The 16646-nt window shown below is 30.1% G+C and overlaps 1 protein-coding gene across 2 annotated transcripts in view; it reads left to right on the top strand.

Moving 5' to 3' along the window:
• The window catches only part of FSTL5 (follistatin like 5), a 782217-nt gene that overhangs the window by 673918 nt on the left and 91653 nt on the right, over positions 1 to 16646 (top strand). For both annotated transcript variants that reach the window (XM_079154219.1, XM_079154218.1), the window contains exon 11: positions 10171 to 10197. In XM_079154219.1, the coding sequence (XP_079010345.1) occupies positions 10171 to 10197 (27 nt within the window). The remainder of the gene's footprint in view (positions 1 to 10170; positions 10198 to 16646) is intronic.

The following is a 16646-nucleotide window of genomic DNA, read 5'->3' as shown; positions in this document are numbered from 1 at the left end:
TCCTGAGCAATATATATACCCCCTACTTCTGCCACTAATAGCATAGATCTACTTGGTCTTACTGCTACTCAGGACCACACTGCTGTCAGTAAGTTCCCCAATAAATCATGCTCTGAACAATCTTGGATCTATCTACCTCTTTTTCTTTTGGTTTCACACCTTAGGACTAGTTATTCTACATTGGAACCAGGGTTTTCCAGAACACAAAACAATGGTATTGGGAACTGGAGCCTTTAAAAGTTGGCAATGAATTTAGATGCTAGTCAAGGAAGTATGTTAGTTATCCTGGGCAGGGGTTGTTATAAAGGTGAGCTAGACTTCATTGGCCTTCTCTTACCCCCTGGCCATGTGATGTCCTTCTCCCTGTTATAGTATAACAAGAGGGACCACACCAGATTCTGGGACCTTGGACTCCCTAACTACGAGAATGTGAGAAATCTTTATAAATCACCTAGTGTGTTGTTTTCTGTTAGAGCAGCAAAAATTGTATTTTCTGTTAGAGCAGCAAAAATTGTATAATGTCATTCCTCCATCAATGTCATTTCTCCTAACCTCATGAGAAAGAATAGTGGCTCTCAAACTTGTTTACAGATACTTATCACCATTAATGACAATACTGCAACAAAGAAGGCTTTAGACTCCTGAAAGATTAGAGTTCTTTAATAACATATTATTATGACTGGGGGATTTAATATAGCATTGTAGGAAGCTTTGTTAATTATGACAGGAAAAACAAACCAAAAATCCTGGGGGTGATAAGGCATTTTTCCAGTTTCATATGTATTCCTCTTTAAATATGATATTGAATTTATTCTTAGTTTATAATATTATAAACACCATGAATTTCATGTAATTCATCTGATCTCATTTTTAAAAGTAAGCAAATTCTAATAGCTAGAAACATATCCATCAAGAAATTTAAAGGAACAGATACTAAAGACAGTGACACTGCAAATTTGGGATCAACCATCTAGATCATACTAAATCACTTTAAGCAGAACCTATCCCTTCCTCTTCACTAATGCAAGCAAAGCAAAATGACTAATATTTCTTGAGTAAGTACTACTTCAAAATTAATAAATAAAAATATTCAAGGAAAAAAAAATGTAAGAGAGAGATTCTGGCTAACATTGAATTGACCGGTATGACATAAACCTCTTCAACAATAAACAAATGATTCCATGAACAAATTGGACACACATTCTTAAAATGAACTTGTCCAGTTAGGACCTTCAAAATATTACCAGTTATGTCATGATGAAACCTTTATGAAAGAGGTTATTACTTTTAATTATCAAATTAATATTTTTACATCAAAATTCTTACTGTGTAACAAAAATATCTGGTTGTCTATCATGAAACTTTACATGAACTAAGATATATTTAATGTTCTTTGGGAAAAAAAACTTCAGTTCTAAAGTTAGTCATGCCTTTAATCCAACTGCATATGGCCTTCTTAGTATAGGATAAGCCTTTAACAGGTTGAGATGTCAAGTTTTACATTCTGTTTGTAACAGAGTGCCAAGTTTTATGTTTATTGTGTCTAAAAGCAAATCAAAAGCATATAGACTTCAATCAACTCCAGGGAGGACTTGAAACAATCATAAGGGAACACAAATTAGAATTTGCTGCAGAACTTGCCATTGATCTGTTAAGGTCTATAATAATTAAGAAAATAATATTAGGAACATTTTAAGTATCTCATCATCAACACTGTGCATAGTAAAATTTCTTTAATTTTCATCATAAAAAATAAGATATATAGAAAATATTATTGATGCAAGTTGTTTCATATTTCAATCACAAGCACAAAATTCTCTTCAAATATTTGTTTCTCTGTATATTTAGCAAAATTTTTTGTTTTAAAATATATATGTACACATGTATATACATAAATATGTTGTGTGTGTACACACATTATATATGCATGCATATGTATAGTGTATGTGCCAGGCACCATAGCAGATACTTTACAGTTTTAACTCATTCAGTGCTCATTAAGTCTTCATGTTAGCTCATTTGTCTGTTATGGTTCATGCAACAAATTTTCTTCTGAATTTAATCCATTACTTTATAACCAACTTGTTTAATGAAAATTTATATCATTTTCTACATGAACAATTTTCAAACATATATATATATAATTTGTGGCTTATATAAATCACATATATGTGTATATATATTTGTAATAACATATTCTGTGGCTGCTATCTATTTCAGAATATTCATTCATTATCTTTTCCATTGTGTCTGATACTCTTATACTGTCATTACTAATCTGTTTTATATCTTTAAACAAGATCCAATTTGACTGAATTATAAGTTATGTATCTATTGAAATTCCCAAAATATCAGGATAATTTGAGCTTTTAAATTATAATTTGTTATTAGCAATTTCTCATACAAAATATCTAACAATCCTTACTTATCTTGAGGACAAATATTTTAAAGTATTTCATTTTCTTCAAAGATAGGATAGTCATTTAGTTTACACTGCATTTCAATATAATTGTCTATATGTTAAAATCACATATGTTATGAATATAAAACATACATTTAAGTACATATTAAATAGGGGGTTGGTATAAGTGAGATAATAAATATCCTATTATTAGAAAATTATATGGTGTTTTGCAACTGAATTAAAGAAAGGTTGAAAGGTTTACCTCCCTAAATTTCGTCCTTAATAGCCATATGCTGATTATTATCTGAGTATTTCTGATAATTTTGTTTTCCTGAATGATATTAAGGAAACTTGTTGTGTAGCCTTAGTGATGTATCAAGATACAATTTTATGCAGTGTTCTCTTTTGCATATATTTCTATTAATTTAATTTTATGTGTTTGCTAATGTTGAGTTCTATCTAGGACTCAACAATATATGTGTGTGTGTGTGTATATATACACATATATACATATATATACATATATACACATATATACATATATACAAATATATATACACATATATACATATTTGTATATATATCTACATAGCCAATATCTATTGAGCAACTGGTTATATGCCAAGGACTGAAGAATATTTTATAATTGTTTTCTTTTGTAATTCTTCATTATCCCTGTGGTATGTTTTCTAGACAAGGAAGTCAAAACAAAAGAGGAAGGCAACATTTCTCCCCTATTTATCTGCAGCTAATTATCCATGGTGGTTTATTAATGTCACTGTTTATTGTTCATCACATAAAACCCTTAAACAATCATTTGTATGAAGGATTGTGAAAAAGAAACCACTTCCTAAGAATGGAGGGTGTAGAATTTCCATGTAAAGAGAAGTTTACTTGTTTGCTATCTGGCTAAGAGGATGTTAGCTAGAAAAGTTTTCTTGAAATTGTGTTTTTTAGAGGCAGATTGTCTTTTACCCTGAGACCATGCGGGATCAATCCTCATTTCCTGTCATGTACACCCTTTTCCCAACTTTTCAAACATTGAAACAGAAAAAATCTCTATCATATGGAAAGCAGGATGGCAGTGAAGGCAAATGATTTCAGAAGTCAAGTCATAAAGGCCGCTACTTTGCTTTTTTGGTCACTCATTTGAGGGAAGCCCACTGGCAGAATCTGAGGATACTGAAGCAGCCTAAGGGAGAGGCCAGGAGTAAAGAATCAAGGCCTCCTGCTAGCAGCCACCAAGTTGCCATTCATATAAATGAACCACCTTAGAAGTGAATCTTCCACCCCAGGTTAAGCATTTAGATGAGTATTGCCTTAATAAATACCCCTACCTGAAGCCACAACCTTCAGTCAAGCTGCTCCCATAAAGACCACCAAGCTTGAGGTAATTTGCTAAACATCATGATTGAACCACTGCATATGGTGTGTTCACTTGCTTGCCACTGGAGGGAAAGATGGATGTCATTTTTATTTGTTTTGTGTGATGGCTTTAATCTTCTGACATAGCCACACTTCTTACCTTGTCATGGATATAATTAGACTCATTTGATTTTCAGAAGTAGACTCATTCTATTTGTTCAAACCATTGGTGACTTTAAAACTTAAGTGAACTTTAAGCTGACAATGTGAAACAATACGGTATGTATCCACACTGAGAATCCAGAAGCCCACGTTGTTGCACTGGCTCACTATTGCCTCTCTCATGGTTTGGATAGTCAGTTCTTCTCTTTCATGTCTTTGTGAGCCTTACTCTGAATTATCACAAGTTATCTTGACCCCGATTGTGCCTCATGGTGTCTTTTTGCTATGCATTCTTACAATTCCTGCTCTTTCTGCTCTACATTTTCCAGCACAATTTCTTGATTCCAACTACTCCCCAGAAGAATCTGATTATCCCATCTCATCATGTTATGGAAATGAAGACCACACTTTACTGACCAGTTCTGATTATATCCCCTAATGTATGCTGGACACTTTGGCCTAATCAGCTATTGTTAGACACTAGATTTAGATTCTGTATAGTCACAGGGAGAATCATCTTGAATCAGTACTAAAAGAGTGACGGGTTCATTTAAAAGTGGCTTTGAATTAGGCATATGGCAGGCAGTGCTCTTGACATATCTAATATAGTTTCTAGCCTAAAAATAGCATGGTTAAATGTCTCATTTCATTCTCCATATGTACAGTCAAAAAATTTCAACTACCATAACACTAACCATACACTTTTTCAGATACATTAAATTTTTATCTGCATTTTCTTTTAACATTGCCCTTTTTCATTTGCCTGCTGAAGTTAAGTCGTTTTCTTAAATCCAACAGGGAAGCAGTCAATAATACATCTAGCTTAAATGTTATGCTTACATAAATGCACTTTATCAAAAAATATCTTACAGTGGTAAAAAGCTTAAGCTTTTAGACTAGGAGAAGGACAAGCAAAAAAACCTATGTAGTTGAAAAGTCAGGTACCTTACAAGTGAGTAGCCAAGGAAAATACCTGTTCAGTACTGTAGCATACTGTTATGTAGTTAACTATCTTACTGATGTTGCTCATGTAATATCATTTAGCTCTTCAAATGTATCTCCTCATAGATAGCATATTAATAGGAGATCTATCACTTTTAATAGTATCATAAGCATCTAATATATAAAATAAGAATTTTTATTAAAAGGTATTAATTATAAAGATCAGTAACTACTATCAGGCATCTGTTCTGCTGAACCACATTTTCATTAGAAGGTATATTCTTTCTTCAGAAAGAATTTTTACATTCCAGTTATGTACTAAATGAGTATTGAATTATGAAGTCTATAACTTTGAGGTTTTTATTGTCCAATTATGAATAAAAGAGATTAGAACAGATAATTTTTATTGTATATTAAGGAGTAAGTTAGGTGTTTCCAGGATTCTATATGTGAAGAAAAAGTAATTTCAAACTCATGGTACTGGGGAGGTTTATTATAAATAAAATACTAAGACTGGAGGGAAAAAAAGCTAGGTGAAAAATTCTGGTAAGAGATTCATAAAGACTTCATTTCATGCTTGATATGTGAGTTTATATGGTGCAACACATATCATGGAATTCCACATGGCTATACTGATTGTGAGAATGTATACATACATGTGTGTCTAAATAATGAATAACCTGACCAAAACTGCATTTATTATTAGTAGTTGTTTATATTGTATGATGTATATATTAATACAGTGAAAGAAGCCATTCCTACATTTAAGCAACTGTTAAAAATGCAAAATAAATAACAATATCCTTATAGAAATAATGAGTTAAGACATGAGTACAGTATTTTATTTAAATATTTGCAACCATATTCAACATTACTAATAATCAATTCAATTTACATATTATAATATATTCCTATGTACTAACCTTGTGCAAGCTTGCATGCACATAATACATACACATAATAATCGTCTCACCTTAAGTGCGACAAGATGAACAATTTCACAGACACATAGTGGTGCTGCTGGGAACGTTTTGGAATTTGATTTAAGAACTTATGTTTAAAACTTTAAATATTCTTGTTCCTCTTGGAGGAATGCAAAAATAATGGAGATACCTGAGTAGAAGTGTGGACTTCACAGTAAATACACAGACACATACACACATACCTATAACACATACATGTGTAAGTTAGACAAAAGTCAACATTATTTATTGTGTCCTGTTAATTATAGTAGGCTCTAATTGAGGTATCAGGTTTAGTTTGATAATTAAGAAATAAACCATTTTAAGGCAGAAATCCACTACTGGAACAGTTATTAAAATTGTGTATTTGAAGACTAGTTTAGACATCTTAAAATGAATGAATAAACAGAATGCAATATTATCTGTATAAATTGTATCAGAGATACCCTTGTGTATGTATACTTTACATGAAAATCAGAAAAACAATGAAGACATATAAGAAAAAGTCTTCATTATTATACCAGGGTAATTGAATTCAACTTTGTTTTTAATTAATACATATTCTAATTTTGTGCAGTAAAATGGAATTTGTTGTAAAAAAGCAACAATAAGATGTGCAATTTTTTTGTATGGTTCTGGGCACTAATTCCAGGAACTTGTGTGTAGTAGGTAAGCACTCTGTTCCTGTTCTATGGACCCTGTTCCAACCACAGGCAATTTTTAAATTATGTAATGTCTGAATATTTATTCATTATCTATACAATATTTTCTTTATGCATAATTTATCTTTTTATCTACCATATTTTTAGTAAATTTTTTACTTCATTTTTTATACTTTTTAAAGTTTAGTAGACCATGTAAACAAAATCTTATAATACACCTTATCATTCTTAACAAAAGATCCTAAAACTGGACATTTATCTTGTATCTTGCTACCTATATGACCTATCTTACTAACTTTTTGTGATTTTTTTCATTTCTGTGACTTAGCTTCAAATTTGGTTATTTTATCTTCTAATTGACATTTCTTATATATTTGTTTCTTGGTTTTATGATTTGTTGAATTCATTAAAATTATTCAAATCTACTATTTTGATTCTCTATCATTTTGGTAATTTATTATTTTTTGACTTAATTAGGCTTCTATTCTTAGTTTATTAATTTATTAAGATTATCTATATTATACTTCAAAATATTCAGTATACTTTATCAGATAGCATTTTTGTTTATTCAAATTATATTGATGGTTCTACCAAATTGTTCTTTAATTCCAGAAATATTTCTGTCTGTGTTCAAACTTGTTAATATCCTGGCAAATTCTGCCTACATTTTATTTACAATTTTGGTCGTTGTAACATTGTCTTGTAGTTCCTTTTGCTCTTCTACTATTTTTAGGTATTGGCATCAGTTTTGTGAACTTTGAAAAATTAATAATAATGTTTTCATCTTGATTTATATTCTAATATTAAATGCAATTGGAGTTAGACACTTTTTGAGGAAAATCAATAAATGTCGTAACAAAAACTTAAGACCTATTTTACTCAGTAAGCAAATAGAGTCTGTGCATTACCCTTTGTCTAAAATCATTTAGGTCTGCATCTTGAGTTCTCCTTTTTGTTATGTTTTATATAAAATGTGATTGTATTTATTATTTAAAACATCCAACTTATTAATGAATTATGCAGATTTAACACATGTATTTTCTTCATTTTTTGTCTGAGACTGCCTAAACAATTTCTGATTATTGGAATATACCTATAGAATAAAGAGATACTTTTAATTTGTAGTTTACTTTGTGTCTGCACTTGAAAATTTTCCAGTAAAATTTGAAAACACTTTTTGTATGGTAAACATTTATTATAAATATAATAATTCTATCTTAATAATTGTAAAAACTATGTCCCTTGTTCCCTTCATTTTTCAAATACTTATAGTGACATGATAAGGAGTCAGTCTGTGACTTGTCCATTTCATATCTAGTTCTTAGAGTTTTTACCATATATTTTAATACCATGCTTATAGATTGTATAAATTCCTTGTACAGTGCCTTGAATTTTACCTCATCTGATATTAGTATCACAAGTTCTCTATATTTGGTATTTTCTCATAAATTCTATTCTAAAAAATGCCTCTGTCTATAGTCCTAATGTCCTTAATATTTTAAAGTGACTGTGCTTGGACATACCACTAGGATTTTGTGCATACCTTTTCCTATATCTGAAAATCTAATCCCTACAATCTTCATTTAATTCATTCTTACTCATCTTTTAACTTTATCTTAATGTTTATCATTAAGGAAGTTTCACCCAGTTTCATGAACTATGTCTAATCTATACAATAAAATTATTCATATTTTTGTATTCCTCTTTTCTATAACGACTTAAATTAGAAATTTTCAATTTTTCCTGTCATGACTTGAATACCTTTTATCTCCACAACTATGAGATAAGCTCTGTCAGCAAAGATATGGAGGTTCATCCTAACCTGTGGGTTAGCACTGATTATTAATGACTGACACATGCTAGATAAGCAATACTCACTAAGTAAAAGGATAGAAATATCAGGAAACATATATCTAGTTACCTTTATCTGTAAGTGAAAACATGATGACTAATGATGGCTCAATTTTTGCTAAGCCTATGGAAGAAAATTTAATTACATTTTCATTGTGCTCGGATTCTCTAGCCTCATCTTCTATCAAGATTACCATCCAAATGTACCAGATTACTTGAAATTCTCTAAATATGTTATGATGTCTACCACGATATGCCTCGCACAGGTTTTTTCTTGTGTGTAGAATACCCTCTGTATGTCTCTATGCCCCACAATCTCCTGTAAGTTTGGATGAAATTTCCTGGCTTGAGCATCCCCACCAGGGTGCAGCTATCCTCGCACTACTTAACTTCGGCCCCTTGGGGATGACCGTTCTGTTTATATTTGCTAGAATTTGCATTTGGCTCTTCTATCTCACTTAGCATATGGCTGTAATTACTTCCATGATTCTTTTCCCTAGTAGGTCTATAGTTTCTCCTTAAGAATAAGATATGTCCTTTCATTTTATTTATTCAATATATTTAATTGGCAATCAAAGTTGGCATATGTTCAAAGTATACAAAATGAATAATATATGCATATACTATGTATTACCATGATCAAGTAAAATGAATATATCCATCACCATCCTTGTGTTACATGAGATCACCAGAACTTGTTCATCTTAAAACTGAATGCCTGAAGTCTTTTCATATTTTTTCCAATCACTCGGTAGGCAACAAGAAGAGCACCACAAGTGTGCTGAAGGAATATGCACATCATTTTTGCATGTTTGAAAAAATGTTATGAAGGAATTGGAGACACTGAAAAAATCACAAAAATGTTGACATTTAATGGTTTACTTTTTAAGAGAAATACAGTAGGCGATAAAAACTGCATGACTTAGACCTTAAGCCTCAACTCAGGAGTGCTAGGCTAGACACCTTTTTGGCTTTGCTGAATACACTCATGGGTTTAGATAAAAAAGAAGTAATAAGGTCAAAATATTCAGGGAATAATCAGATGTAGATAAACTTTTGCGCTATCTACCCTTTTTTCACTTATATTGTTTTTTCACATATTGAAATTATAAGTTTTGTTTTACTTTGAATTATAAAGAAAATGAAAATTCATTAAGAATATTTTCAATTGGTATTTTTTATTTCTGTTTTAATAATTAACTCTGTACTGATGTAGTCCCTGATTAGTATTTAATGAACCTATTGTCCAGAAATAATTGTGTGCACTGAAATAAGCAAGATATATTTAGACATATTTTCATTCTGTTCATTGTAAATTGGTGAGTACATATAAGTACATTTTGTGTTCAAAATCCTGTATTTACAAGAATTATTTTTCTTCAGGAATACTTCATAGTAGGTAGGACTATTCCATATTGTGATTAGTTAGCATTTTAAAAATTATAATTTTTCTATTAGCAACTAAATTGTCTACTAAATAATTTTAATGACCAAAGCTTGTTCTGAAATGTATTTCAGTAAAATTAATTTAAATAATCTGTTCTTTTCAATGATGCATGAAATAGTCTTTGTGTATTAACAAAATCTTTATTCTAAAGAAAAATTGGTTATTTAAAGAAATGCACAGAGAGCATTAAGACTGGACCAGGAACTTTTTCTTTTTGTTTTGTTATTTTAAAGGAGTTTGTTGTTGTACTGTCACTAATATTACCTATATGTTCTATTCTAGAAAATTTGTCTTTTATAATGTTTATTTGTATAACTATGGAACAAAAAATATCTTAATTCATTTTTCTTTCTCTTTCTTTTCAACATGCTGCAGTAGCTAACATATTATGGAGAGAAGAAGGTATTAAATTCCACTCTTTTTAACATGGTTATAACTATTTTGCTTGATTTTTATTAGATTTGTTGACTATCATTCATTTTGATAGCATATTATAATTTGCTTTGATTTTATTATTTTATTTGATTACATTTCAATATCTTAAAACTGCTAACATTATAAATATTTTTCACTTTGTGTCTCCTTGACTAGTATTGCTACATAACCAGAAAGTTGCATTGCAATATATTGAAATGATTTTGAGTATAAATTTCAAAGAACCACAATTGCAACTGACATAACTTGCATAATAAACCTTGATTGAGAGTAAGAACAATTATAAAAATCCATTGCCTTAGCAAGGAAATATAATAAATTGTATAAGAAAAAGGGTTGCAAGCTTGCAGGACCCCAACTCAATTGTTGTCTTCACCACTTCAGATCATAGTAAAAGTGGCCAGCCTTTTTAAGTCACAATTTTTCTATCTCAAAAATAAGAATAGTTGTTATTGGTTCCTTAAACATAGTCAGCACTTCATAAATGAATGGTATTCACAAGCATTTACAATACCCGTTTTTTTTTTAACCATTTAGTAAAATTCCTAAAAGAATGTTTCTGTCCATGTGCTTCAATTAAATTCTTGTGAGAAAAAGGTCTGTGAGCCATCATTTCACTCCTGTTAAACAGTAGCCAAAATTGTCTTTACAATCCACCCGAAATACACTTCTTCTTCCCCCTTTATAGTTTCCTGAAGAAACCAGATTTGCTGCTTCTGGGAGAGCCAATCTCATAAGACTAAAATAATTCTGGAATCTTGTGATTCTCTTCTGTTCTCAATGATGAGCCATTCCATCTATTTTCCCCACTTAATATTTGTTGTTCCTTAGGTCTTTTGTTGAAACTCCTTTAACATCTGACTTAATAAAGAGAGTCTAGTGTCTCCTTCTATTTAACTTGGATATCTCACATTTCAGTGCACATAATTCGTTTGCTATTAAAAGCAGTATTGACATATCTATTGAATATTCTATCTTCCCTCTTGAAATCACATAAATATTTCTATATACTATGTTCCTTCTTGAGATCATATAAATATTTCTGTGGGCATTTTAAAAAATAATTCCATTTTATCATTGTAATTGAAAATACAACATCTAAGGAGTCTATGATCAAGGGCCTCAGGTCTGGCTTTAATGGTTTTTGTTGGGAAAAACTGGATGAATAATTTTGCCTGACTGAGCCAGATCCTTCTACCACAATGTTTGAAATACAATTGGCTCTCTCCTTGCAAATCTGTGATAGGTGAATCAACTGAAATTATACAAAACAAATATTGTCATTATATTTTGAATTTGCTGCATAAATGACATGAACATTATTAATTTATAATAATCTTCAGTCATAATGATTTAGTAATATTCTTCAAACTACTCAAATGTAATGATTAAAACTGCACTGAGATTTATTATATGAAACCAATTTTATTTAAACATTTCTTCTAGTAGATTTTAGAAATGTATATTCTTAGTAATTAGTCTCCATTACTTGATGATATTCTCACTCATCATGATTTTTTGACACAATATGTGCTTGAGGAAAATAGCTGTTTAGAATACTTCTCAGATAATTTTAAAACACATTAGAAATGACTCTGGGAAAATTTAACTTTTTAAAATTTTATGTGTGGTCATCATCATAATATATTATTGTTTGTTAAACAAGATTAAAAAAATAGATCCCAGAAAACTATACTTTTCAATTTTGATTCATATACATCTGTAAATTGTTCTTTATTCTGCCACAATTATTGGAAAGGAATTGCAGTTAGAAATGACTACATGTGGGCTTGGAATATAGCTCAGTTGGTAGAGTGCCTGCCTTGCATGTACAAGGACCTGGATTTAATCCCCAGCACCAGAAAACGAAAAAAAAAAAGATTATAGTATTACATGTAATGGCGAACAGAGATGACAGATGAGCTTAAAGAATCATTGAATCTCAACAGTGTATATTAAAAAGCAAATTTCTATCACCATTTTTGAAAATTAGTATAATAACTAATATTTTATTATGCATAATGGTTATATATTATAATATTATTTGTTATAAGTCTATTTTTCTGAGATCCAATTTTCTTGTCATTCTAGAATTGCGTGATTTGGTTCTGTTTGCATCTTTTCTATGGTCATAATAATTTATCCCAGAGAATATCAACCGAAGAATTTTAGACACTCTAAGGTCAACAATAGCTGAAAATGGCAATACTTTGCATAATTTCATTTTACTTACCCATTAGAGTTAAAGCTATATGACTTAAAGTTAATAATTATATGATAGTTTTTTTTTTTTTATTAAACATGAGCCTTACCAATCTAGTTTAACTAAGAGTGATCTAAATAAATTTCCCTGATTGTAGTATGCATTATCTACCAATTCAAGTTGGAATAGTGTCCTCTACTCCTCTGGGTTCTGGTTTCATTTCTTTTCTACTCATCATCATAGCTTCTAAGAATGCATAAAGGTAATGTTAACAGAAGAAATATCTCACTCATTTGTGAACAAATATTTTAAAATGTCTATTAAATGTATAGTACTCCAAAAACTTTTTGGAAATCCAAACACATTTAATTTCTAATATTTGTCCCAAAGGAAGTTTAAATCTACTAAATTAAATCCCAAATCATTCCTCCTGCCCAGTCATTTTAGTAGATTTTTAAAATGCACATTACTTATCTTTATAATATTTTATCATAAAAATTATAATATAATAATAAATTAATCTAAAAAAGTATTTCCTAATATTTATTTAATAAACAAGTAGTTTGGGTATATATTATTATTATAATAAGTGCTTGGTACAGCATAGGCTCTGGATTAAAAGAATTTAAACCATTTTAATCACTGAAGGCCTTGTCTTATATATTTACTCAAAGACTGGTTTTAGATAATATTGTTTTAGCCAATTTACCTAGTACTCAGATAGAACCCACTTCCTAGATTACTAGTGCCTGTAAAAGAGGATGGCACAATCCTTTCCAAGAACCTTTTTTATAAGGATTAAGGACTAAGCCCGTCGTGTGTTGTGTGTGTTGAGAATCAAACTCAGGGCTTCACCCATAAGCAAGTTTTATTTTAGTTGAACATAATATAAAGACCTTATTGAAATGCATTGGCATAATTTTATTGTGTGTGTGAAGATGTTTTAGCTTCAAAGATAAGAAATAAAGAATAGAAACATATGCTCCAAAATTCTATCCCTGCAGAGTTTTTTAAGGTGAGAAATGCAATGTGGTTCATTTATTCTTGTTCATGTTACCCTTTAAGTTTAAAAATGGAATTTCTTCTTGTTTCAATTAAGCATATTGACTGCGTGACTGGAAAGTCAAAAGGATAATAGCAACCAAGTAAAGATTTTGTGCAACGTGAAAACTTTTAAAGTACCTTTGATTATCAGATCACTACATCATAGATTGTCACTTGCTATTGACAGTTATATAAATGCTAACGTGATGACAACTCAAGTCAGAGGAAGAAAAATGTCACTATAAACTCTCTTCTGTGCTTAACTTATATATGCAGCTAGTGATCAGAAATAAACCAAATTTTATCATTGTATGATCATTATCATTTTAAAATCTATAAACTGTGTATAATAAATAGGACAATTAGATTAACACAGTGTACCATTGCTTTTGAACAACTTCCCATTCCCAAATGATTGAGATAGGAATGTGCATTATATCCATTTTTTTTTTCTCAGTCCAGTTCATGTATTTAAAGGTGCAATATTGATTTGAAAATCCTCTGGGAAATAACTTCTCTCTTATGAGACTGGTAAATAATTCTTGCTATGTCTTCTCTCTGTATAGAAAGAAAAACAAAGCAAAAATAAAGCTCACAAAGAACAAATAATTATGGATTACTTTCTAGAATCCCTATACTCTATTACATTAACAATTGACCTGGAAAAAATAAAGTACACTTGTCTGTCTTCACTAGAGGTGAAAAAAAAAAAAAAAAAAAAAAACAGCTGGCATGTATTCTCAATCTTGTGGGTCTAGATTGACAGAAGATTTCACTAAATTCAGGAATGTTTGTAATATGCTGCAACAAAATTAATTATGAAGAGAGAGATTTAGTTGAAATCTACATCATTATAGTTGAGACTCAGGACTCCTTAAAAACTTTGAATATTATTGAGAACTAAAGTATTTTGATTTGTGTGGGTTATCCCCATCAGTATTTAGATATTTGAAATTAAAGAAGAATCGTAAAAATATTATAACTTGTTAAGAATGTGCATAGTATTTGAGAGGTGTAACTCTATAATAGAACATGTGCTTAGCATATGCAAGGAACTGGAATAGATCCTCAGCACCAAAAAAAAATAAAATAAAATTAATAAAATTAATAACAGATAAAGCCATAATAAAACAATTACATGTCACCATAAATCATACATTAGTTTTTAAAGGATACATTTTCAAAAAAAACAGAAAATTCACATTGTTTTGCATTTTGCAAAGTTTTAAATTTTTTAATGGAAGATTCTGGATTCTATCTCTTTCTGCATTGAATTGTTTTGATATGATACATGACATCATACTTTATATAGCATGTCAAAAACTATGGTCTACATACATTTGTTAGAAAATGCAAGAGAAAATGCAAATGACCTTTTGGTATTATTATGAATAAAGTTTTGACTTGACAAACCTGAAAGAATCAAATCTAGGAAATGTTTTACCAGAAAAACAAGATGAATTTTTAACAAATCATGGATTCTGGGAAAACAGCACTTAAAATAAGATATCACAGAAAATGGAAATTTAGCATGGAAAACTGAAATTTACCAAGGAAATAAGCACACAGACTACTATTGCCATGTTTAAGAAGAAAAGTAAGTGCTTATGCTGTGATTTGCCTCTGACCTGTCTGAATGAGAAGAAAGGAATTTATCTTCTTTGGCACATTCTCTTATGCCTGCCCTTCAAAAAAGATATAGAAACTGAGTAATTAGTATGAATATACACAAATACATTATTGTACCATTTACACTTGAAGCTAATGAATGCCCAAATGAAAATTCACATGAATCTTTAATTTCAAATATTACTGAGGTAATTTACATTACTCTCTCCTGAGTATATTTTTAATGAATTTGCAAAAATATAATTTTATAGCAGCAAATTTTAAAAAAAGCACATCTGATTCATATGTTCAGATTCTGCTGCTAAAATCTAAATAATACTTTGGAGAAACAAAATACACCTTAGGGAAAAAAATGGCAGAATATTGCCTCTTTTGGGTGAGGAGGGGAGAAATCCACAAAAAGCTCTAAAAACTTAGATAAAACTTTATGTCACAAGTGGTGTGATTAATACATTGGAATTTATTGTATTATTATTATAATAACCAATATATACAGTATTTGTTGGCATTACTTTTTCATAAACACTAAGGAGTTACATTCCCACTAAAACAATCAAAGAAACAAAAACTCAGCTTTATATAATGTATTAGTATTTAATCTCCAACTTGGTATTTTATATTTTATAAAAATGCTCAGATGTAATTCAAACATTTAAAAGCAAGGAAATGGACTTGAGATATAAAAGAATGATTTGTATGTATTAAGTGGTTTTTAAAGGAAAATATAGCTCAGAAATTTCATCAGTGCAATGAATCACAGTAGAATCCCATTGATTGTGTTGTGCACAAATTGTAATATAAGTAAACAGTATACTGAAAGTATCCAGAGGGCTGGAGGAAAATATTTCCAGAAACTTTGCAAGCAATCTTGACTCCATAGTTTTTAATTTGAAACATACTTCAATTCATGATTGTAGGGAAGAATTTAATAGGAGCTAAGGGAGGGCAGTTATGTTCGTTCAAAAACGGGAATAGCTTTGTGATAAATATCAACCATAGTAGGTAAGTAGCACAACTGAAAATCAGACACCATGCAACAACTTTGTTATATTCATAAGTTTCAACTAGAATATTCAGGGGCCAATAATGTTAAATTGATAGTTATTGATATATAGGATATATTGATCTTATGCTAATGTTTAAATGCAGGTTTTGCTGATACAAATCAGAGTTTTTTGACACAAACACTAATAGTTTTTTGTTGAAGTTTTATCCTTCAGGCATGGAATTTATATTTATGCACAACTATTCTTATAAATAACAACTGACAAATATTAAGTTTTATTTTATGAATACTGTGACTTAAATTCACTTGCCACTTCTGCTACTGTTTGGGAATATCCCATCTTAATGCTGTGCTCTCTGGAAGCAAAATGCATAATTAACTGATAAAGACTGCATTTATTAAAATATGAGTACCATGAATTATTTATAAAACAATAAGATGTATCAAACAATCTGAAGCTATTTAAAATGCATATATATTACTAGATTGAAATAATGTAATATGCTATAAGAAAAATGTATACACACTTTATAA

Source organism: Sciurus vulgaris (assembly GCF_902686455.1).
Source record: "Sciurus vulgaris genome assembly, chromosome: 9".
Classification (NCBI taxonomy): domain Eukaryota; kingdom Metazoa; phylum Chordata; class Mammalia; order Rodentia; family Sciuridae; genus Sciurus; species Sciurus vulgaris.
Note: the sequence above shows the minus strand (reverse complement) of the source record. Positions and strands in the feature narration are given on the sequence as shown.